Here is a 27,095-nt window from a genome sequence, read left to right as displayed (position 1 = left end):
TCCACAACCGTCTTTTTTTTGAATTCCTTGATCAATTTTACGTAAAAACCAAATGAACATTCACTATGAAAAAACCAGTAGTTTTCGAGAAAAATTGAGTTGAACTGATAGGTGCATTCTCATATGGGAATATTAATAATCGAGTAAAATAATCGAAATTCCAAAACCGAAATTATTTGAACTCTTTCATCATTCTACCATTCATTGTGTGCTTGAAAAATTATTCACTTCGGCAACATATTGCGGATTTTCAACCATTTTACCAACTTTTTTTGCAGATATGTTGTGAGCCCGCAGACCTACTGAATGGCTTTACCTCGAGATTTATTTTTTAATAAAATGTTCCATCCAAACGATTTTCAAAGACAATTACGAATAGTTGGCAAAACTGAACTCAGAATGTTTTATCGAATTATCTTCTCTCACTGGGTAAAAATCCAAGTTTTATCGATTAACCAAAATACCATTACTTGTTTCAACCTTAGCCATCTACAATGTTTCCTGGGCATATATATTATAGTTTTGTTAGATAACTGTACCGATATTCTCGAGTTCTTCAGCCACTGGTTGAATAGTTACAGAATACATTCACGTGACTTATAACAATCTTTGATCCACCTAAGCAATGAGGATTACTTTATTCACTGACAACAATAAATTTGTTAGGGGGCTGTGGAAATGAAATGAGATTCGTATGACACTTCCAAGTTAACGTAGCTGTCAGAAAGTATTTGATTGTGTATTTCGTATAATAAAAATGAATTTTACATTCGAAGAGTTAGCGGACATGCACCTTATTTATGGAAAATCGGGACGAAATGGAAGGTTGGCACAAAGAATGTATCGTGAAAATTTTCCTGGAAGAAATAGGAATTTTTTTAATTACCAGAAGGAATGCAGGTATACAGAGAACTGTAAGAAATTATATCACAGAAGAGGAGATATTGAACTATGCTGCTGAACATCCGTCTGAAAGTAGTAGATCTATAGCTAGAGTGCTGCATGTGTCTTCATCATCTGTTTGGAGGACTTTGCATGAACAGCAGTTATACCCATATCGACTGAGAAAAGTTCAGGCACTGAAACCAGAGGACTATCCAGATCGAATTGAATTTTCTCGATGGTTTTTAAGTATGTGGAGAAATAATCCGGAATTTATCAAGCAAGTGTTATACACTGATGAGGCAAAATTCACAAGGGAAGGTATTTTCAATTCTCGCAATAGCCATATTTGGGCCGAGGAAAATCCTTTTGCTATTCATCCTCATGGCCATCAAACAAAATTTTCATTGAATGTTTGGGCAGGAATAGTAGAAAACCGTTTAGTTGGTCCTTATCTTTTACCAGATAATTTGAATGGGGACAATTATAGCACTTTCTTGGGAGAAGTATTGCCTGAATTGTTAGAAGATGTTCGTCTGAATATCCGGAATGGAATGTGGTTTCAGCACGACGGTGCTTCTGTTCATTTTTCGTTAGCTGCTAGAGAGTATCTAAATCGGAAATTCGGTGACAATTGGATTGGTCGAGGTGGACCCCACAAATGGCCTGCCAGATCACCAGATTTGAATCCTGTTGACTATTTTCTTTGGGGTCATTTGAAGTCTCTGGTTTATGAAACAGAACCAAAAAGCCAAGAAGAATTAGTCGCCCGCATTCAAGCTGCATCGATAACGATTGCCGAAAATTTAGAATCATTTGAAAAAGTGCGATTTTCTATGTTGCGCCGTTGCAGATCGTGTATAAGTGTTGACGGAAAAAATTTCGAACAATTACCCTATTGATTATTCATCAGATGTTCTCATTATTATTCAAAAGCACATTTGAATTTTCAATGTAAATTTCAAAAAGAAATTCGTGTTTATGACTCACTGTTCTAGAATTTCAACAGTATTGTTTCTTATCACATTATCTAAAATATGTGTAGAGAAGGTATATTTTGAACATGATATTTCTACTCAAAGATGAATTATGAGTACCGACATCTAACTAAGAGTTATGTAATTAGCTGTAAATAGACAACTTCCATTTCTTCATTTATTTAAAAAACTTCATTTACTGACTAGAGTTAGCGAAGATCTTATCAGATGGTTATTCAAATAAATTGACTTCTTCCAAATACATTTCTTTTTTTCAAGCGTATAATTAGAGTCTACTGGTAAAATTTTGTTTTTCGGCTTCATCTGTGAAAATTTGAAAACACTGTATACTTTGAGAATGTTTTTCATTTTCTTATTAATGAATATTCTTCAAGATATTTACGATTCTACAAAGAGAAGTGTGATTTCACGAATGGGAAAGACAGGATAATTGTGAACAAAAAATAATTTTCCCAAAATCCAGAATAATGGTGTTATTTTGGGATTATTGGAGCCTAACTCAGTCGAGATTCCGAATGATCGCAAATTTTATTTGGGGTCACTTTTTTTCAGATCACAAAGTCACTCGAAGATCTGAGAACAATGAAAACATTTCAACAATGAAATCTATATTGACAAGCACGAAAATAAGCCTCAAGAGTTATGATTTGTCATTACAATATGCTAAACATAACAAAAATTGGTACGATGATAGAAAACCCACAATAATTACCATCACTTGCGAGCGCTAAATTAATGGTAAAATCATAAAAGAGTTCAAATAATTTTGGTTTTGGAATTTCGATTATTTTAATCGATTATTCCCATATAAGAATGCACGTATCAGTTCAACTTAATTTTTCTCGAAAACTACTGGTTTTTTCATAGTGAATGTTAATTTGGTTTTTACGTAAAATTGATCAAGGAATTCAAAAAAAGACGGTTGTGGATATAAAGTCAGTGGCGTAAAAAATAAGGGGGGAAATATAAGCTATTACCCCGCTGGAACGCCACTGGCTACTGATACTGAAGCAAACATACCACTGGAGGAAGCACATTCTAGCTCGTAATCGATTTGCTGAGTTTCATTAATTTATTCCTTTTAGTCCGGGAGCTACGACAAAAAGGGTCTTTTTATTTTGCAACTTCAACGCCCTGTATTTCTGAAACGGCTCATTTCCGGACACACATGTCCTACCTCATTTTTCATCATTTTGCAAGAGGAATGACGTGGTATAAGTTTGTCCGTCGAATTCTGAAACACCCTGTATAACATGCCTGCTTTGTTATAAAACATCTGAACAGAAAAGTTCCGATGCTCAATCTGTTGAAAAAGAGTTCTTACCCCAGTTATCTGAATGTGATATTCAGACTCTTGACCATATTGTAGCTCAAGAACAGAATAGTACTATAAGTGATCAGGATTACAATTTCCATAACCGACAGTCAGATGCAGAGGATGCGCTGATTATCAAACAAGAACTTTTCCAAATAAATGAAGAACCACTCTTGGCTCCGAAAGAAATTGATTCATCTCATGATCACCCATAACAAATTATACACCTCCAGTAAATGAGGGCGATTATAAGTGTCCAAAATGTTCCAAAGCTTTTCATAAAGAAGTATTACTCAAGAAACACAAAAAGAACTGTAGACCAAAGATGCTAAAAGATCTCCTTACACGTTGTAAAACGTGTTCTAGAATATTCAAAGATAGACAAAGTTTAACCAAACATTTAGTCAACTATCATTCAGAATACACCTGTGAGATTTGTAATGAAAAAGTACAGAGTAAGTGCGAAATTAAATCTCATATTAGATTCAGGCATCCTGGTGGTGATTTGTTTTGTAAAATATGTCAAAACATCAACATGTTGTTGATTCTATCTCATACACTTTACACTTCAAATGACCCCATAGAAAAAAATCTACGGTAGTGAGATCCAAAAACCTTGGTGGCCATTCTGTAGGACCTCTTCTGCCAATCCAGCAACCAGGAAAATGATCATTCAAAAATTGTCGCACTGGAGCTGCCTGATGAGGAGGTGCACCATCTTGCCGAAAAACTATTTTGTTTTCGAATAAATTTATATCTTCCTCAGTTGCCCTATTGATGCACGGCATCATTCGATTCTTCAACATATCCAAATATTTATCACTAGTATTCCTGCCCAAACATTTAATTTTTGAGGTCGTTGGATATGAACTACAATATCGACAATTTTACCAATTCACCTCTCCATTCAAACTAAACGTGCATTCATCCGAAAAATGAATTTTATACAAGAAATTCTGATACGAGGTGATCCGTTTAGTGAGACTTTCACAAAACTTGATACATCTATCGAAATCATCTTCGTTCAATTCATGAACTAATCTAATTTTATTTGGGTGGAATTTGTTCTTATAATAAGGGAGCCCAAACTGGGATTTCGGGATTTACTAAAGCGCGGCAGATTAATATACAGGGGGATACCTTGTACCCGGTTAAGTACCTCCACCAAATATGAGCCCCATATATAAGGCCGCCCGTGAAGGATAAAGGATCAGATAAGTAAAAAAAAATGATCATCAGAAATTCTCGAGCGCATCAGATGATTGAGGTAGGGTGAGTTAATTACATGCTGAAAAGTGTATATTCCAGTAATCTGACAATTTGAAAGTGACGTAAAGAAAGGGGAGGCCAGCAAAGTTGTAACAAAATAACGTCATTTCGACATTCTCGAGCGTAGCTATTTTTTTTTTCATTTTGAAGGAATTAATTCAAGGATAACGAAAAATATATAATCTGACGATTTCCGCAAGCCGAAATAACAAAAATTAGTCGATAAAGTTTAATGCGTGAAGCTGTATGATACCTATATTTCCCTCTCCAAATTTCTATTCCTCTTCCACTTCTTATCTATCTATTACTCTCTCACTCCGTCCCCACTCTGAATTCTGTTGTCATGACGCCATCACACCTGATCACAGTGACTCGTTCGTAATGGAGGTGATGATTAATTGATCAATTGATTATAAAAAATCAAAATTTTTTGAGCATTTAAAAAAAATTATTTTCTTATAAATACAAGTAGTCTACTTAAAAAACATACAATCCCTTTAGATAATCTTCAGATTATGAGACAGCACGTCTAGAATATAAAGATGAACCATATATATTCAAATCTGACGCGCTAGAGTATTTCAAAATGGCGAATTTTTTTGCACATTTTAATAATGGCCGCGAGTCTGCGTCAGATCGAAATCGTCAGATTATTGAATGAGAGCTTTTTTTGTTGCACTTACGACTTCGTTAGAAAATCTGACGCGCTCGATTAATTTTTTTTTCTTTTCACCTTCAACCCTTACGTACAACTACCCGCATCATGCAAACGATCAGATTAACATACGAACATTATTAAAAATAGGTAGGACATTGATAATATCAATATCTGACGCGCTCGAGTATGTCCATGCAACAGTATTTTTTTACATATTTGAAAATCTATAGCCGCTTCCCCCACCAATGAAAAGTTATACAAGGTGTAACTGAATAAGTGTAAATCATTTGAGGAGGTGATTCCTCATATAAAGAAACTCCATTGGAGCATCCCCTGTTAAGATACAGCCCCTTAAAGGGGTTCATAAAATGTGTATAACAATTTTTTCACAAGCACTGAAAAAGTTATAATATAGAAATTAACCTGACGTTTTGTACTACCAAAAAGACACTTAGCCACTAATTTGGTTGTAAGGGGTAGAAAACGCAACCCCTAAAATTTATTTCCATTGTAACTGTTTGTCTTATTATTTGTTTACCATTCAAAAATTTATTTTCGATAGCTTGTCTCATTATAAACAAAAAATGTCTCTAGGGTTTTTTGCCCAAAATAAACCAGTTCGCAGCAAAAAATTATTTTACGAACAACTACAGAGCTACATCGTCATAAATGCGAACTGGATTTATTGTTATTTTGTAGTTAGTACTTGCATCTGTAGCACCTGTAAGTGGATTCATGGTTAAATTATAGACCAAACTGAACAAGTTTGACAATGATACAAGATACTTATCACGCGTGTTCTGTTAAAAACAGTGTTGCCAAAAAGATACTAGCAAAATAATCACTCAGTAGAATTGTATCCTGCTGAAAACCAAAGATGACATGGTTCACTATTTTCTATAGTCTCAATATTAACTGACCTATACAGTTTGGCTCGTTTTAACTGGAATGTACTGTATAATGGACGCTATAATACACGTTTATAAATGAATTCAATAAAAAACACATTGTATTTATGATTTGTAAGTATAATTCTGGTTGAAAAAACAAAAATTTCCGTCGAAAGATCTCCATCTCCATTGTAATAAATTAAATTGACGAATGTTATCACTTCCGAATAATTCTGTTCAACATTTATTCGTGAGTATCTATTCACGTGAGTAAATATTAACTCCAGAGGTGAAATGCATTGTTCGGTTAGCTAGATATGAAATATTGAAAGTTAAATAAAAATATTTGACTCAAAAAACATTTACAATTAATTATTTAGATACATATGTACAGATGATTTAAATTGTGTTTACTGACAAAATAAAGTGTTTGAACCGCACACAACAGAACAATGTAGCTCGCGTATTTTATGTGAAAATTATTTTCGAACTGTTTTGACTTATCAGAAAATATTAGGACCATCGCGTAAGTTTGGTACTTTTTTATGTCTATATGAAATGTTATTGAAAAAAGAATATTTTTAAGGAGTTCAGGTTGAAAGAACTAAACATTTTCCATCAATCAGAAATTGGAAAATTTCCGGAGGAAGAAGGAAATAATTGGTGAGTAAATTGAATCACAAATTTTATTTGGCAGTTGGAAATAAAAGTACCAATTTTAGTTGAGCAAAATATATTAAAAATAATAATTAGGGGTCCATTCTACGGTTTTCCAATATTGTTCGTTTACTAAAGTTGATAAAAAATATTCTACAAGTAAAGCGCCTGAACTGTAGATCCAGATGAAATGAAAATTACTAATTTTAGGCAAGTTAACTATAATAAAAATCGTATGTACCCATATGTATAGCCGTGGATGTTTTTTCCTAATAAATATTAAAGACGAGAGCGCACAGTACTCTTTTTCTAATTGGCTATGACTTTGAATGATGACAGTTACTTCTATAATAATTGTATATGGTTATCACTTTAATCTTGGTAGTAGTAGTATCAATATAGCAAAAATTGTATACATACTTGTACAGATTTGAATGAAAGTAGCAAAAAAAATCAAGTCGTTAAAATGAAATCTACAGATTTTTTGAATTTCTTTCCCATTTGAAGGGCGGTTTGATATCAAGGACCAAGGACACCGATGGCCGTCAATTTAAATGGTTGGAAAAAATATAGTTGTGGCATGAAAAGGAGTTTGGAATAATTGCCTACAAAAATAGTTTGAAGAGGAAGACTGAATTCCGATATATAAAATGAAGAGAAGAGGTTTCGTAATACCTGATAATATTCCCATAATATCATTAGAGACTCTGCCCTTATTTCTGAACAAGAAAAACATGATTCAGTGTTTCTGAAGCCTTTGATAGCACATTGTACACTTGCTTTTTATTTAAATTTTCCAACAATGAAAAATTTATCGATCCAGATATTAAGGATATGTATATATATATATATATATATATATATATATATATATATATATATATATATATATATATATATATATATATATATATATATATATATATATATATATATCAAGGATATAAGGAGACGCAGAAGATAATTTCACGCTAATGTTTATTACCTATATAATAGTATTTTTTTATGTGTTACAGAAAAAATGTTATTTGTTGAAAAGAGAAAATACTATTCCCGGATTATTCATTTATTATACCAAATCATCTGAAGGAGCACTGTGGGTTAATGGACTGACACCTATCAGAAAACAACTACTTCCATGGCTAATACCACGAAGGACGTTGGATTATATCCGACAAATGTCTGTGCCGGATTCTTCACTGAAGTTATTCCTGCATATGCAGTTGGCGATACAGCTGCCGCAATATATTTTCAATTATTGGAACACACTTGCAGACCGGTTTCGGGCTGTTTGGCCACTCGTCAGTGCAAGGTAGTGTCTATCATCAACATAAAGTCATCTATCATCAACAAATTGTTCCGTCAGATCTGTTTTTCCGTTAATCAGCTGTCGCCCCCATACGAACGACAACTCCCAGAAGTTGAGAAACTTGTGCGAGCTAAGGACAAACGAGGTCTTACCTTTCAACGTGTGATTTCTAACACGGTTGCAGAATCATTCCAGCTTCAACCAGATAAATTCTCTCGAGAAAAATATCTGGTTGAAGCGGGAATCGAACCCACGGTCTTCCGATCATGAGTCGGGCGTACTACCACCGCGGCCAATTCCACATTTATATTTATTTGATTTATAGCCAGTCTTCAAGTTTGTCCACTCACTATATGTGATTATTTGGATATGCGGTTAGTTACCTCGTTGACAAGCATATGGGGCGATGACATACCTATTATTTGTTGTCCACTTCAGCCTATTTCGAGAAATGATACTCTGAACTAATTCAATTGGATTTTCAATTATCGGAAATCATCGACTTTATGTTGATGATAGACACTACCTTGCACAGACAAGTGGCCAAACAGTCCGCAACCGGTCTGCAAGTGTGTTCCAAATCCATTGCGGCAGTTGTATCGCCAACAACGTATGCAGGAATAACTTCAGTGGAGAAATAACGTATTCAAAAAACACTTTATTGTGAGATTTTGACTAAACGATTTTACGAAAACGCATCACGTGTTTTGCCATACAATGGCTTCTTCGGGCGACCAACACGGCGGTCGATTTAAATGAGTGAACAAAGCACCCACGTCGAACCGACCGGCTACCGTCTACATATTCAATGCTACATATATCTTATTCTACAATTTGAAGCACCTTAATTTCAAGTACATGATTTTTATCGAATGAGTTAAATTAGCTGAGCTCATGTCCCAGTTTCCACATTTGAAAAAATATTTAATAACGGGGATCTATTCAATTCTAATCGATCATTCAGTTAATCACCTGATTGATTTCTAAAGATTCTAGAAAATTGAGTTTCAAACTCTTCCCTTCTAAATGTAACAAACACATCGTATTCATGATTGAGCTCAATGAAAATGTGGAATTGGTCTTTCTAGTCACAAAACTATTTCTATGGTATTTAATTATTTGGTAAAATGTTCTCCCTGTTTGGCAATATACAGTTTTGGGCAAGAGCCACAAGTCAGCTCATATATTTCTGATCTATCCGACACTGAAGTTTTGTATTTATTGTTTTTAATAAATTTACTTAGACTATATTCGTTCTGTAAGCTACGTTTACACATTCTTTCTTCAAAAAACGGACAATAATATTGGTTGGTTCACCTATATATGACAATGTCCTATAACTGACATTATCGCATCTTAAATTTGGGTAGACCTTGACCATAGCTTGCTTTCGTAGTTTTCTGAAAAGAATGGAGTCTATAATATCTACCTTATAACCGTTGTTGACCGCGATTTGTTTGATCAAACTCTGTTCCCTCTGAAAATTACTCTCAGACAGTGGAATATTCAATAGTCTATGAAGCATACCATTGAATGCAGCAACTTTATGCCGGCAAGGGTGTGTGGAGGAATTTGTATGATAATGTCCGTGTAAGATGGTTTGGGGAAAATGTAAAATTCATGGTTATTGTTATTTTTCGTAATGGTTAAGTCAAGGTAATTTATTGATTAATTTACCTCCCTCTCAGTGGTTGATTTTATTGACGGGTGTATGGAACTGACATATTCAACGAACATGCCTAATTGCCTATATGTAAAGATTTCATTATTCACTGGTGATTAAGGCACTTCGCAATGCTTGAAGAAACATATGCATTATGAATATTTTATACAATAGTGGTGGACAAACTTTAATTTCTATTTGAATTGATTCATTACATTGTAACTTCATTTCACGTTTCATTGCCTAATATAATTGATATTTTCAGCTATTCATTTTAATTTAATTTGTTCTTCCAGATATTTTGAATTATTTTAAAATCATATTATACCTACCATGGAAGTCCGAACTAGTAAAGTTCATATATTGTGTATACATATTGAAATTTTATTATTTATTGAACCTTATTGAAGAGTATTGTTTTCATCGTCGTATAATTTGTATGGATGATGTTTTCATCTATAACATATTTTTTATGACAAAAAAAATTAATAAACGAATTGAATTGACATTGCTAGGTTTCTCATGACAGAATTTTCTTTGAAATTTACCCCACCCGCTCACAATCTTATAATATTCTGGAAATCGTACTAGGATTGATGTCAAAATATTCTAGAAGATTGAGTTTCAAACTCTTCTTTTCTAAATGTAACACATCATATTCATGACTGTACTCATGTCCTTCTGCTAAATGGTGGTTTGCAAATGTGGTATTGGTCTTTCTATTTACAAAACTACTTCTATGCTCTTCAATTCTTTCGGAAAATATTCTCCCTGTTTGGCCAATATACAGTTTTGGGCAAGAGCCGCAAATCGGCTCATATACTCCTGATCTGGCCAATATACAGTTTTGGGCAAGAGCCGCAAGTCAGCTCATATACTCCTGATCTATCCGATATTGACGTTTTGTCTTTATTGTTTTTAATAAATTTACTTAGACTAATATTCGTACTGTAAGCTACGTTTACACATCCTTTCTTCAAAAAACGGGCAATATTATTGGTTGGTTCACCCAAATATGACAATGTCCTATAACTGACGTTATCGCATTTTGAATTTGGGTAGACCTGGTCCATGGCTTGCTTTTGTAGTTTTTTGGAAAAAATGGAGTCTACAATATCTATACAAGTATCATCATCATACAAAATCAAAATAGTACATCAATTAACTGAAGATGACCCTGATTGAAGAACAGAATTCTGCGAAATCATGACGGAAACCATTGCAATATTTGTTTTAGTGACGAATCATTTTTTTAAACGGCAATGTTCACAGACAAAATTGCCGTTATTGGAGTGACACCAAACCACACGTTTTCCGTGAAACACATACCAAATATCCAGAAAAAATTAACGTTTGGGCAGGAATATTGGGAAACAATATTGTAGGACCTCCATTTATTGATCAAAATTCAACAGGGGAACTGTATTTGAATATGCTGGAAAATACTGTTGACCCTCTCATCACTGAAATTGTCAAAGTGAATCTTAATGAATTTGACATGGATATTGCATTCCAACAAAATGGAGCACCACCACATTACTCCAGACAAGTAAGAAACTATTTGTATACTACTTTTCCCGGTCGTTGGATTGGCCGTCGACGTCCTACAGAATAGCAAGCTCGCTCGCTAGATTTGACACCTTTGGACTTTTTTTATGGGGCTATTTGAAACAAAAGGTGTTCAAAACTGAATTTGCTTCAATATCGGATATACTGCAAAGAATAATAAATATTTGTAGAAATATTGACGTTACTGTGTTCGAAAATGTTCGGCGTGAAATATCGGATAGGCTGTTCATATGTCAAGAAGTTCATGGCAACTATTTCGAGCATCTTCTGAACTGACCTCAAGCTTATTACTTCATATTATGTAGTTAAATATCAATGTATTCAGACAATTATTAAAAGTTCCGCCATTTTGTAGTAGTTGAAGTTATTGACATTATATTGTAGGGTTGTGAAGCATTTCTCAGGAGCTTCAAAAAGATGTGTCACAAGACCCCCCTTTCCGTTCAATTTTTTTTCCATATGGCGCCAAGTTGCCATCTTGAAAGTTTCATCTGTCAATTTCCTCATCCCAAATTTCAATTCTATGAGTTGACCCGTTCAAAAAATAAAAGGGGGGACATTAAAGAAATGCACTGTATATTATTTATCTAATCATGTAATAATAATAACCGTAAAATAAACCGTCATACATGCCAGAGTGTTTCTGTAAATGGACCATATATTAACAATAAGGGTAGATCATAAGGATTGATAAGAACAATGTCAGCCAAATTAATTTGGCTGAGATTATTTCTTATCTTCATGTTCACACAATGAAACAAAGAAACAATGCTATTACCAAATTTTTTTTCTTTAAAATTATTGCCAGTTCCTTCCACTATATTAAATAATGTTCCACCACTTTTTATATTCTCTACTAGGGATACTAATTTCCACATTATTAATTTCCAAATTCAAACTCACGTTAGTAAATGTGTCGATTCGTTAAAGACAGATTGGTAATTTGTATATTTCAGTGGTACTGAAGAAATCGATAACTGATAATTCAATTCAAAAATATTTATTTGAAAATATGACTATGACTGTATGAGATAAATTTTTCAAATGATGTTGACAAACAAATGATAATTTGAATTGGACCCCTCAACTAATCACTAGTTATGTAATGTTCATTGTTAAATGTTGCTCATATATAGCGATATGGACTTCCAAAATATAGATATTTCAATATGAAATCACCAACAATATTACTGTGGCGCCAACCATCATAAACGATTGCAAATGAAAACTGATATGAAAAGTGGTGATAATGGTTGTTTATTTGTACATCCAAATTTAAGATGATGCACATGATAACTCTGATGGAAACTAATTCATTTTCTGAAATACATAGATGTTTCAAAAAATACGTTTTTGAAAATTCTGTTTTTCTGGGTTGCCTTCATAAACTTAATCTGAGTGTCATGAGCTCACAACAAATCTTTCATAAACCTTTTTCAGCATTGTAGAGTTGAGAAACGTGCCCAAAATGAAATTCACTTTTATTATAAACGATTATAAACGCATTTTTATTTTATGATCGACAGTTCAAATTATCGATTAGCCATAATCGACAGTTCAAACTCGATTATTATCTTGAATCGATAGATGGAAAATGTCCATCATGTTTAAAAAATCTGTTTAAAATCTGTTTTTCCGTTAATCAGCTGTCGCCCCCATACGAACGACAACTCTCAGAAGTTGAGAAACTTGTGCGAGCTAAGGACTAACGAGGTCGTACCTTTTAACGTGTGATTCCTAACACGTACATATACAACTGTCAATTAGCTGTAATCTGAAGTTTAAACTGTATAGTCAAAAGTCTAGCGGTTCATATGGTCGATCATGTATAATGTTGAGGCGGATTTCCACCATACGGAAAAATTACACAAAAACTTTTTGTCGTGGACGACTGTTTTAACAACGAAATGTATCGTCGGCAGACGGAAAGATCAAAACGTTTCGGTATTTTGTCTGTGGTTTTGTAAACAGAGTTCGCTGTGTGTAAACTATTGGCGACAACAACAAACAACTATTCAGCTATAACATATCTGTAATTTTTGGAAAAGAAAGGTTTTTGCTTGCTACTTCTCCATCCTGATACAAAAAATGTGAAAATCTTCCAAAGAAAGGAAGAAAGCAATCAATTTCAAAAATTAACTGTAGATAGATGCGTAGATCATGCAAGAAGTAACTTTCCGACACGACCTGAAAGAAAAAGTCCTTCCGAAATAGCTATTTTCATATTAACATTGAAATACACGGAAGAAAAATATTTTCGAAAAAAAATACTTTTATATGAACGCTGAATTATATGAAATACCGTTTATATTCAAAATACTTACATGGAACACTGTCATCCTCACTGGTAGACACCCGGATGTGTCGTCGTAAGACATTTGCCTTTATTGGCCCTTTAGTACCAGATATGTATAATATTATTAAAAAACACTGAATTTGTTCATAAAATTACTACTTTTCGTAACGGAATGGGTGGAATCCACTCATGTCATCGATGACAGCACGTAAATAACATAAGTATTTATATATATATTTTTAGGAGAGAATTATTTTTGAGAAAGAAAGATTTTGGCTACATCTTGATACAATAAAATGTGGGAATCTTCCAAAGAAAGAGAGAAAGCAATTAATTTTAAACATTAACTCTATACAAAGATGTATGGATCATGCAAAGAACTAACTTTCAGACACAAATTCTCGAAACAGATGTTTTTATATAAACTTTGAATTACACGTAAAAAAATACTTTTGAAACAAAGTTATGGTTCCAGTACATTCGTTCTCAAACTCGTGATTGGACATTCTTGAAAAATGACGAAACGTTGCTCTCAGTCCAGTTCATTCACATGTCATCAAATATCAAATCTGCCATAATCTATTCGTCTTCTCAACAATGATCTCATCTAATGTGTTGGTTTTTTTTGTTTTGCTCCTTTCGCTCGAAAATGCGAAAAAAAAAAAATTGCAGCTCATTATAAAAACATAGTCTAGAGAGGGCATGATGGAAACTGTCCATGCATTGGAAATGATAGAAATTATTTCACAACCCAGACTAATTTTTGTCAGTTTGCTGGAATTCGAGTTCGGAATTTGTTTTCGAAACTGAACAAGTTGTTTGTTTCTGTTTTTGAAAACGAAACTAGTCGCAAGCGAGTCCGTTTAGTGGAAATCCGCCTTTATGTTTAAATTTTCAATAAGCTATAGAAAGTTCAAGCTGTTGATTATCTGTAATCGACAATTCAAAGTGACGATTATGTATGTTGGCAGTTTTAACTCTTGAGTAGTTGTAATCCAAAATCAAATGAAAATGTACTTTATTGTCGAAGATAAAATATCACAGTGTTATTTTAAAAAATATAAGTTATACACATTAAAAGAAATATTTGAACATTTGGTGATTTCAGAATTTTGGGATGTAAAATAGTCAGAAAGTAATAATGTATATGCTAGATATTGAAATAAATAATAATGATAATGAATATTCTTATGTAACACATAAATGTAAGTATAAGAATATAAAAACTATAAAGCTTAAACATATAAAAGTGAATGCATAGAAAATAAAAGTAAGTAACAACTTCGTAGACATTTTCAACTATACAGTTCAGAGCTGAATGTAAACATCAAACAAAAAATTAAAAAAGTCACATACCTAGTTTAAATAGCAGTAGGTATTGAAACATGATAATTAAAATTAATTGTTTATGTGATTAAAATTTCTCTCTGAATATAATTCGTCTAAAGAATAAAAGGCCTTTGAAATCAGGAGCTTTTTTACAGACTCACTCATTTTGATGAAAGATAGTGGTGTCATATGCGAACATGATACAGGTTGAATCAAAGGCACCCTAATATTTCACTACGTAAACCTGAGTCCACTTCTATTAATGGAATTACGGCTTTTAATGAAACAGAAGTGAAAATGTTCTTTAATAATTTGGAAATTTTATATACCAAAGACCACTTTGATGCCAATCAAATATACAATGTGAACGAGACAGGTATATCCAATGTCCACAGAAATGCAAGGATTTTGGCACCAAAAGGCCAGAAACAAGTCGGTATGGCAACAAGTGGTGAAAGAGGTATTGCAACGACAGTTGTCTGCGCTTGTAGTGCTTCAGGAAAGTATATTCCTTAATTTTTTATTTTTAAGAGGAAGCGTATGAATGCTCAGTTGCTACGTGGAGGCAATCCTGATATGATAGCAGCCGTAAGTGATTCAGATTGGGTCAACAAGAACTTATTTGTAGATTGGTTACACCACTTCATATCTTTTGCTAATCCAACAGTTGCAAATGAAGGTGATGGAAAGAAAAACAAGTATTATTGCCCAATTTGTGATGGAAAGTATGAAGATCCACCCAATGAAGACTGGATAAAATGCTACAAATGTAATTTATGGGCCCACAAAAACTGTACGAGTGGTGAAAGTACATCACGAGGCTTTGTTTGTGATTTCTGTTGTGATTAGACTATGTTCGTTATTACCCCACAGACCATTCGCAATTACCACACGTCTTGTGTGGTAATACCGGACTCCAGTGTTTTATTTTTGTATTAATAGTTTATTTTATATGGAACATTTATCTTCGTTGATTATGAGAACATAAGATTGATCAGTTATAGTTCACTTTTAGTAATAAATAGCATTCATAACCGTAACTGGTTTTGTTCAATTTCAGTTCCTCCTTAGGTGTTCACACCTAAGGAGGTGTGAACACCTACTCATACATGTGAACTTTCAAAGATAACTTTCTCAATTATGGATATCCATGACTGAACAGTTCATTAATTATAACAAAAAAGGTTTCATGTGTAATAGAATATTATTCTAATTGAATGAATCATTAAGTTAGTAAAAAAATGGTCAAATTATTAATCAACAACATAACAACACAACAAAACCAAGTTTTGAGTAAAAATGGAGAGGGTGGTATAGATCAGCTCTTTGATACTTTCCTTCGTAAACTTTTGAATTGCACAGTGTAGAACTATTGTATAATCTTATATTTCTGAGCAGAATGTGAATGTAGAAAAGAATATATGATATTTCATTAAAAAACAAATGCACGGGTACCGTGGAATATATGAGTCCAGTCGATATTTCAATGAATAATTTCAAAAATACATTGCTTAGATGTCTAGGGCTCTTATACAAAACATTTTACACTAACTTCCTCAAAATCAAACTTCAAATGGAAGTTCGGTGAGACAAACATTGAATATTATTGATAATTACAAAAATAAAATGAAGTCAAGACATCAACTCGACTCAGAAAAATCATGTGTCATTTCGAGACATGTTTTATTACCCTTCACAAAATAATTTTTTGTCTTATTAAAACAAGTAGGTACCTAAACTGACTTCGAATTAGATCTAGATACCAAGTAATTCTTGAACATTGATTTTAATTCCAACATCACAATAGTTTTTTGTTACAAATCACTTCACAAAACTATCTCAAAGACTATCAGCAACAAAAATGTATTTAATTACTGCACCAATAAAACTTTTAACTAAACACAAATATATTCAGCAGGTTTTGGTTTATTGCTCTCCATCATTGGAAAATTATAATTTTCAGAAAGAAAGTTCTCGAAAGTTATTGAAAGGAAAATATGTATTAAGTATCACACAAGATCTGTAGATTTGGACTCAGCTGAAAAAATTTAATGAGCAGTATCAGGATGAATTTTAGTATAGGCACTTTCATTGTTTGTAGGCTGACTGAAATCATTTTTAGCTGAAGTTGAAAGATGCTTAGGAGAGATTAGCTTTTGGAGAAAAAGCTTTGGGCTTTTACTTCATCTTTATACAAAAAATAGTGGAAATTGTATAAGAACTCTTTACGAAGATATGTAGATCGCATTCATACACGTTACTTTCGGATACAAACTGAAAGAAAAAGCCCTCCCATTGAAAGTTCTTGTGAACTTCGGGTGAGAAATTTCTTCCAGTTTTCAGGTTTTTCGAGAGTAACTTCCATGTTGTTGTTTTGTTCTTTCCCTTGAAAGTTTTCCTCATTTTTTTTTTGTATAAAACTGAAGGAGAGAAAGACAGAAGATATTTTTCATTTTAGCTTCTACTGTGAATCGGTAAAATTTCTGGACTACTGTAGGAAATATTTCTCATCAAATGTGTCCAAACACTGCAGTTTTTTTTTTTCAGTGACGGTACATTCTTTCAAAACCTTCTTTATTTTCTTTAAACTATTAGATACTGTGCTTCTCTCATCTCTCATACCTACTTTTTATAATATTTACTCCTTCATAGAACTGTAATCGAATTGCATCTATACATATATGAATATTTTGTCGCAACTGTACAGAACAGTAGATAACGACCATAATCTGGCCTTATCACTAACGTACCTTTCGGGTGACGCAATATAAAACGAGGCTGTTGGAAATAACATCCTCCAGACTAGGTAAAAATATTATTTATGAATTTATGAAATACCACACTTTGATGACATTTTACCGGGAAATTTCTCTGAACGTGACTCAAAACCATGAGATTAAATAAATTTCTATTCTGTCATGTTATTTAGGGCGTTATAAATTACGTTTTACATGAAAATTGAATCATTCATTAAAGAGGTCTTGTTTTCAAAACTTTCAAAGTAGGTAAACGAAAAAATTTATGAAAAAGATATTTTGAAAATTTATATATATCCGTAGTTTCGAGACTTAGTCAAAAATTTTATGTATAGAAGAAGAAAATCTGGCGATCGTTCAGTTTTCTGGAACCCTCAACTGGAAATAATAAATGAAAATCAGGTATTTTGAAAATTTATGTATATCCGTAGTTTCAAGACTTATTCAAAAATTTCAAATATAGAAGAAGAAAAACTGGCGACCGTTCAGTTTTCCCGAACCCTCAACTGGGAATAATAAATGAAAACAATATTAGTACTGAAAAAACATTTAAATTCCTATGCTGATGATACCAAGAAAGAAACTTCGAAAGTCGTATTTTGTCGTATGTTCAAAAGTCGTATGTTGGAACTATAATCTTCTTGATCAATATGTGTCCGACCGATATGGGAAAATGTGGTTTCAACTTTCAAACCGGTAATAGTACTAGATTCATAAAACAAAAACTAGTGCAGTTTTTCCAACTATAGTTCTACTGATCAATGACTGTGATGATGAGGTTACGATCGAAATGCTCGAGTAGTTTTCAATGCAAAAACATAGTTCTACTTCTGTAATAACTTACCTAGTTTTGTTTTTGAAGATTAAGAAAATGTAAATTGATGGATGTATCTGTTACTACGTCGTAGGAGACCATCATGAAAAACGAGAATTGAAAAATTCCTATGTGTTTATACCACTCGTATTTGTAACTAACGTTGCTGCAGCTTCTTCCTACAAGGACATTTTCAAACGAATACAATAATGTAAATACAATAATGTATACGTTTGAGAATGTCCTTGTAGGACATAACTGCAGTAACGTTAGTTATACAAATACAAGTGGTATAAAACATAGGAATTTTTCAAATCTCATTTTTTATTACAAAATTGTTTCCAAAATAAAACATTGATTAGTGTTGTCATTGGTTCTAGGAAATAGTATTCAAAATTCCTCCTAACAACACTTCATGAGGTTATCAGTATTTCATAACACCTGTGATGGTTTGATAGCCAAAACGTTAAAACTAATCGCGCATTAAATATATTTTAAATAAATTTATTGAATCATGATACTCCCCTTCAAACCTAAAAAACCTCAGTAGTGATTCCAATCTACAAAAACGGTGATAAAACAGAGGTCAAAAACTACTGGCCAATTTCATCAATCACAGGTTGTAATAAAATTTACAAAAACCTCATTAACTTCTACTGGACATGCAATTTCGGTTCGAAGAGGGAAAATCAATCCAGGATGCTATTCCAAAACTGACATCGGACACCTACGAAAACTGAACCATAATAGATAATAACTCGCAGTATTAACAGACATTGCTGAGGCCTTCGACACGGCCAGCAACACAATAATACTCTTTACCCTAGAAAAGAAAGGAATCATAGAAAAATATTGGAATAATGGAGTATGGCGTACCACAGGGAACAGTTCTAGGTCTGATTTTCTTCTCATTACATAAAGATGACCTATTTTCTGTAGATAGCTCTGAATAGTTATCAGTTTCGCAGATGATACTGCCATAATCTATGAAGGAAATAACGAAGGACAGATTCGACTATAAAGTTCTATCCATGAATTTCAAACCATTCTCTTACTTTCAAATCAAAATTACCGGTAGGATAGTGAGGAGTACCTCCGACTCCTTGAAGTGGTTCCGAAAAAATGTCTGAAGATAACATTGCAGAAGGAACCAAGGTATTCAAGTGACCCCTTACAAGAAGAATCAAAATAATTTGACATTAGTCAACTGTATTATAAAAATAATTAATGATATCAGATATATTGTTGACAGAAACAATCTTTACCAGACAGATATGATTTCAGATATGATAGTAGACAGATACATAAATTTACGTATCTAATCATAAAGAAACCAATCGGAAAATCAAGCTATGAATATTCAAGCCACAAAATATGCAATTCTCTCTCAGTTGATCTGAAAAACGGAAATAACATAAAAAACTGATAACTCTCAAACCCCTGAAAACTAATCCATAATCTGATATATCCAACTGGCTCGATATATTTGTAAATATTTCTTGTGAATACTAAATATTCCACTATCAAAAACATTGACCTACCTATCTACTTACAAAATCATATGTACCTATATACTTTCAACTAGTTTTAAAATTTTTAAATTTGAGCGTTACTTTTATACCATTTACCTCATAAACAAGCGTCAAGCTGCATTGTTGCACTATTTTTTTATTTATACATCAGATAAAATTTCTTTTACTGTTGAAGCGTGAATTACGAAATAAAATTCTACCTACTACTACTATTGATTGATTGAAAACCTGGAAGATATTTGGATAAGAGTATACCACATGATATTTATGCAGTTACTCAACAAAAAAGAAAAAGTTTTAAATAATGAAGCAATCATATGGCGAACCTTAGAAAACTGACTTTCTTGGTTAACATGTTACGATGACCATTCTTCATCATATCACAAAACGACCTCGCATAGTACTTGGCTTTGCATTCTGGCTTCTCGGGATCTTCAGGGCAAAAATCGTGGCAATGGGAAAATCCGGGCAGGTTGGGTTATAACAGTATCTCAAAGATCCCAATATCATGTACAGTTATCAGAACAGTGTGGAATATACTACCGTTGAGTAACATTTATACCAAGGACTTGACGCCTTCAAATTGAAGATGATTAGTGAGAGTGGATCTCGTACATCGTTATCCGATAGTTTGGAACCGTCACCAACCAGGAATGTAGGACTAGTAGAGGACCTGCCGAGCAGACATATCACAGCTCATACTTGGTTGTGAAGATATTGCACACCTCTCGACCTGGGGAAGCACCAATTAAAGAAATGTGTATGTGCTTAAGGCAAACAATTTTGACATCTGAAACTGTTCATGTAAAGCAAGCTGGAATATATTGAATGGGCAGTAATTGACGCTATAGTTTCATGCGGTTCACTAGGTGAGAGTGCATGCAATATTGAAATAAACCTGAAGTATTGGTCCCAACAAAATAAGTGGATCAATATTCCTACAGGCAGCTGAGCTGCTCTATGAACGTTAATGACCCAAGAGTGGAAATGCCTAGAAAATTCTAAGGAAGTGGTAGAAACGATTCTTAGAAATCACAACCAACCAGAAGGCTAATGAAAGTGCTAGATGGGAATTATTATCAACTTCAAATTAAAAACCAGTTAAGAGATTACCAAACTGTTTGGTGTAGAACCTTATTGAGAAATAGATCAACAGGAAAAGTACATCTAATAACACACATGAAAAATATTTACGAAGGGATCGCCTGCGAAAAAACGTAAGAGTTGCTTCTACAGAACTGGGATCGTCTCTGAATAATTACAATCCTACTCATGTAAACTGTCCGGTCCACACTTGAACAAAACAGACTTTAGTTGCAACAAAGGGACAGAGAAAACTTATCATGCTCCATGTGAATGTGACGCAATGAAGAATGGAAGGAAATCAATTTATAAACAACCCAAATTATCAAAGAATGTAAACTTTCTCGGCCGAAGATGACTGTATGGAACCTATTTTCGAGGTTTTTTGGCCGCGGTCTCTTGTGTTCAGAGAGATGGGTACCTATACTTCTTTTCGTGGTTCCACGAGAGGAATTACCAACTCGGACAAAACCGGCAAATCAGCTGTAGTCGTACATGCTCTCAACAAAGAAGGCACTCACATAATTTGATTTGACGGTTCAAAAACCAAAGAAGTCTCAGGATGTGGAGTGTACTCCAGATCACTAAGCCTAAGGATTGAGTGGGGGATGGTAAAAATACCAGCGTGGTTCAAACAGAACTGGCTGGTATCTCAATCACCACAAAAGAAATAACCAGAAAAGGAATTTCTGGCAAGAACATAACAATATGCACTGAGAGTAGACAAGCCCTATCAGCCTAGAAGAGAAAACGTGTTACCTCAGGGTTAGTACTAGAGTGCCACCAAGATTTAGCCAAAGCTTGGGTTGGTAATAACATTATCCTGAGGTGGGTTAAAGGGCACGACAGGAGTAAAAGTAATGGCATTGCCGACTCTTTATCCAGCAAGGAAGCGGCTAGGCTGAGAAATTCAAGATCCAGTGACACCTACGGCCTAATGACTTCGACAATTGCGGAACTAGCTAAACGTCACGCCCATGCTCAATCCCTAAAGAGATGTGATGGAATCAAAGGACGCAATCTTGCCAGGATCACCCTGGGCGACCCTGGGAAGCTAGCGCCGTAGAAATATCTGGCGATGACCAGGAAAAATCTACCCTTAACAGTAGGATTTCTGACTGGCTACTGTCAACTAAGGAAACACCTCCATAATATGGAACTAGTGGACACACCTCTATGCAGGATGTGCGAACAGGAAGATGAGACTGTCAGGCATGTTCTATGCGAGTGCCCGGAGTTATCGTCAATAAGAGAGTGTGTAAGGTAATCTGATTACCTGTCCACTATTGTACATAAACAAGGCAGGTAATCCAATTGAGAGCAACCAAGTCACGCCCATCAATAATAAGATGAAACCAGAGTGAAATAGTAGTTACTGCGTTAGGAACAAGGGGAACAACAACTCGAGCACCAACTCGAGTACTGTGACATCATCTGGTACCTCATCACCTTTAATAATGTCTACGTCGGACATATAAACCTGCAGACGATGGCCAAAAAACCCGGAAAATAGATTTCACTTAACTCAAATTATGTTCAAAATACTGTGAGAAGCATCCATCGAAGGTTCTGTTTGAAAAAAATCTGTTTAAAATCTGTTTTTCCATTTATCAACTGTCGCCCCCATACGAACGACAACTCTCTGAAGTTGAGAAACTTGTGCGAGCTAAGGACTAACGAGATCTTATCTTTTAACATGTGATTTCTATTACGGAAAGAGCAAAAGTACAGGAGCAATATGCTCATGATCCTGCAGTGTTTTCTAGTGTCGATTAGTACAAAACTTGTAAAATTAACATTCACACTCTTTTCAAGTTGATAAATCACGATATCATTTCAGATCATAGCAGATATAATCGCCCACCCACCAACAGTTCGTTTATCTCCAATCGTGAACAACTCAATTTATCGCTCGCGTTTCCTCAGTGGTATTAGGTCCATTTGTAGCCATATGTTGAAATCACACGACCGAGCCATAACCGAAAAGGGGCTATACGGGGACAGATTGAATCTTTATCTTGTAAAGGGTGGATTTACGCCCCTACTTCATTCACTACCAACAACTACTATTAGCCCTATTGTTACGATATTAGTCAAATTAACGTCGTTTAGTGTAAATGCCGCTTTGTTCGTTTTTCGTGGGTATTTCTGCAAGTCTGTTTCGGTGCAACTGTGTGAAACGATATAACGTTTTACGAGATAGGGTTCTGTGATTCGCATATAGTTGTACGGTCTCATTTATTTATCATCACCTGTTTGATTCATCACTGTTCTTGAATACCCTTTCGTACTGATAACAAATCTCATATCTTCAATATCACTTGAAGACCCATCTTTTCGAATTCTACAGAATTTCGATACTAGTATGAATTTTTGGAAAAGAAAGTTTTTGGTTTTCTACTACTCCATCTTGATACAAAAAAATTGTGTAAATCTTTCAAAGAAAGGAAGGAAAATAAGTAACTCTATACATGGATAGGTGAATGAATATCATTACGATGTCATCGATGACATCGAACTTATTCCGTTACATAAAAAATCGTATTTCGTGAATGTATTGTGTGTTTTTCCTTATAATGTAGCGCCTTTTGTCTCTAAAACAATATCCCAACTTTCATCATATTTCTTCAAACCCAGAGTATACAATGCAATACCAAGTGAACTGAAAATAATCAGAAAGAACTGAAAAATTGGATTTCTAACCTTCCTAGATCATTCACTTAACAACTGATTGATGTAAAGTATAATTTCTGAAATAATACAATAGGGCCAAAAGACTGTTCTTCAGAGGTCTTCGTTTTCATTGTAGACTAAGTTTTCTTCAATGAAAAAGTATCGATACTATAAATCTCAAATGCTTCATTTATTTATATGTATGTGTGTATATGTATGTGTATGTATGTATGTATGTATGTATGTATACTGTAATTAAACTTTCGTCAACACGTATATACCTTTCTCCTTTAGTATTTTTCATCATTCTTTTCTTTCATTGTGCTACGACAAGCATATGTTTTTGTGGATTATCACTCATATTTATTCATGTTATCCAGATTTGTACTGAAGAGCCTTAAGGCAAGTGTCTTACGGTGAAACATCAATGTCTACCAGTGAGGATGACAGTTTTCGATGTAAGTGCAATTTTTTACCATTCACTTAGTGTAGAACTGCTGTGAATGATATCTGATTTTATTCCATAACGAATGTTTGGAATACAAGCTGACTCGAGAAAAGTGTCTTCTGTATAATTCAGTGTTCATATACAAGAATTTGTTTAGAAAGAATTGTTCTTTCGTGTAATTCAATGTTTAAGTAGCTGTTTCAGGAGGGCTTTTTCTCCCAATTTATGTCTGAAAGTTACTTCTTTGCGTGATATACACATCCATGTATAGAGTTACTCATTTTAAAATTGATTACCTACTTCTTTCCTTTCTTTGGAAAATTTCCACTTTTTTGTATCAAGATGGAGTGGTAGAAAGCCAAAAACTTTATTTCCCAAAAATTAGTCACTCCTAAAAATATAACCCTTTGAATTTAGTACGAATTACACTGGATGTCCGAACAGTGCGTATCAATAATGGTACATCAATAGGTACATCAAACTATTTTATAATATAATTTTTTATAACAGTACGTAATGGACGATTCCAGTATCCCTATTCAGTGTTACCACTATAAAATTTTCGGGTCTAAATCGACTGACGTACAGATAAAATTTTTAATTATATAGATTTCTGGATGTTCCCGGATATTAAAGTTGATATGAACAAAAATAAAAAATCCTAGGGAATTTTAAGTTTGTACGTTGTTTAATAGTGGTAATCCTGTCATTTTACCGTCACGTGTCATTTACCATATGAAATTTTATTGTTGTATTCACTTATTGTTTATTGTATTCGGTAGAACAGGATCGTTCTGATAGAAAAAGTCTAACCATCTTTGGAGTTCTGCAGCTGAATGGTCTTCAATCAATAAATTGTCTTTCAATAGGGCACCTGAAACATCCTCTGGTAATAATAATGGTATGGAAAAAGATATCATACAACACCTACAGAATACACTATCAAAACGTAACTACTCGACAAACACAAACTGAACACTGAAATGCTATGTTTGTGACAACAGGTGAACGTATATAGGTGACAGGTTCCGAACAATTCAACAACCTAAAAAGTAAAATTCCCTAGGATTTTTTTTGTCCATATCAACTTAATACTTCGATTCATATATCCGGGAACGTCCAGGAATCTATTAAATTACAAATTATATCTGTTCCGACTTTGAATTATTCCAAAAAAGGCCTAGAAAATGTCAGTCGAACATTTTATAGTGGCAACACTGAATAGGGGTACTGGAATCGTCCATTGCAAAACTTTATATTACATAAATGTTCTTATATTAGCAAAAGCAGTATTTACAGGTATGAATAACCGTCTAGTTCTCCCTTCTGTTTCATCAGAAACTCATTCCTTATGTATTTTACTTTAGAAAATTATTTTGACAAAATGATATAAGTAGTTTTTACTGTCGATAATAATATGCCACATTGCGAATTGGTAAAATTTTCACACTCCAATGTGATCGTAAATGACAGAATTTGACTTGTTTGCCGATATTTTACAGAATTACAGAACGAATCTTTGGACATTTGTAGGTTATGGAAAACTTAGTTTATAGTATCACTTTATTCGCGAAGATCGTCAGAGTGAACAAAGAGGTGGTTTAGCCTTCTAGTGTGACAAATATTTACAGTGAAATATGATTACTTAGTAGTCACATTGTCTTTCATTAGGCTCTTCCTATCTTTAAGTTCAAATAAAACAAAGTTTTTGTGAGATATAATCGAAAAGTTTTATTCATTTGAAAGACATATTGACCACATTATGCATGGAAGATAACATCGTTCAATGTTGGCCACCGCTTCTCTGGGTGGAGCGCATCAGAAACGTCCAATTTTTCATGACTGTCGCATTAATCAGGCCGCATATCAGGGCCCTCCTATTTACTGGTTGCACCGCTGGTTTTCCCTCGTCCTTAAAAAAATTGTCAGTTTTGAGAAACACATATCTCACCTGGTGAAATTCTGCTATTTCACACTCAAACTCCTATATGTGGACAGATTATGTCTTACCAGTAATATTAGACTCATATTATGAGAATTTTTTATTTTATCTCGACTGTAGTATTGCTCCAAAATGTATTGGCCAGCGTTACTAGCAAAAAGAATAGTTAATTTCTAAAATATGTCTAAATAATGATAACACCTCCAAAATACAAATCATGAAATTATGAAACAACAACAATTAATTCGAGTGGCGCATTTGCTTTTTCAGTTACAGGAAAACCCGGAAAAACCTGCAGCATCACATCATCTGAAGATCTTGATCTGCCAGTGTAAACTATAAACCTTAATATTGAAACCAAAAACTTCAAAAAAATCATCTCGCGAAAGATATTTCACATGCATCAGAGTTTCATCAATTGTTTCCCCGATGTAGCCGTGAAAAGCAAGAATCAAACAGACATAATAATCAGGGAAAACGACAATTGATAACACAGTTATCATGGCTGACTTGACTCGATCCGGATAGGATAAGGCTAGGCGCGAATATTCTAGGAAATCTGTAACGCGATGGCAAACATTTGCTGTCTTCACAATCCTCTTTGTTGACAACAATTTCTATATTTGCGTTTCAATCGGTCTTAGAAACCATATTTCCTCTTCGCATTCGCATGCCATTTCTCGGAAGCCTGTTTTGTTTTATGGCCGCCATTGTTTGCTTTGTTGATTATATCATCGTTAGGAATCTTCAGTTTGACAATGAAGTGAATGAAATTTTTATTCTGTAGGATCTTTAATAGAATTTTAAAATATGTTTAAAACATGTTTTTCCGTTAACCAGCTATCGCACCTCTACGAACGACAACCCTCAGAAGTCTAAACTTGTGCGAGCTAAGAATTAACGACATCTTTCCTTTTAACGTGTGATTCCTAACACGGGTTGACGATAGCAAGTTAAATCGAGCGGTCAGCCTGTGGCTTGAATCATCGACTCACACATCGGCCAATTGACT

At 34.0% G+C, this 27,095-nt stretch overlaps 1 protein-coding gene and 1 long non-coding RNA gene across 2 annotated transcripts in view; one reads left to right on the top strand and one right to left on the bottom strand.

Annotated features, from left to right (window-relative positions):
* Positions 1–6,335: 6,335 nt before the first annotated feature.
* Positions 6,336–27,095, top strand: part of LOC141485045 (uncharacterized) — a 50,586-nt gene continuing 29,826 nt past the window's right edge. Inside the window, exons 1-2 of the long non-coding RNA XR_012466982.1 lie at positions 6,336–6,538; positions 6,599–6,675. This is a non-coding gene — a long non-coding RNA (uncharacterized lncRNA). The remainder of the gene's footprint in view (positions 6,539–6,598; positions 6,676–27,095) is intronic.
* LOC111510225 (uncharacterized) overlaps positions 25,847–27,095 on the bottom strand; it is a 179,106-nt gene continuing 177,857 nt past the window's right edge. The window contains exon 4 of the mRNA XM_074180963.1: positions 25,847–26,053. Within this exon, the coding sequence (XP_074037064.1) occupies positions 26,023–26,053 (31 nt within the window). The 3' untranslated portion in view covers positions 25,847–26,022. The remainder of the gene's footprint in view (positions 26,054–27,095) is intronic.

The sequence above is a fragment of the Leptinotarsa decemlineata genome, unplaced genomic scaffold (assembly GCF_025532065.1).
Source record: "Leptinotarsa decemlineata unplaced genomic scaffold, Ldec_3_MD MMD2_tig00026307_RagTag_RagTag, whole genome shotgun sequence".
NCBI classification, from domain to species: domain Eukaryota; kingdom Metazoa; phylum Arthropoda; class Insecta; order Coleoptera; family Chrysomelidae; genus Leptinotarsa; species Leptinotarsa decemlineata.
The sequence above is the reverse complement of the archived record's forward strand: the minus strand, read 5'-3'. Positions and strand labels throughout refer to the sequence as shown.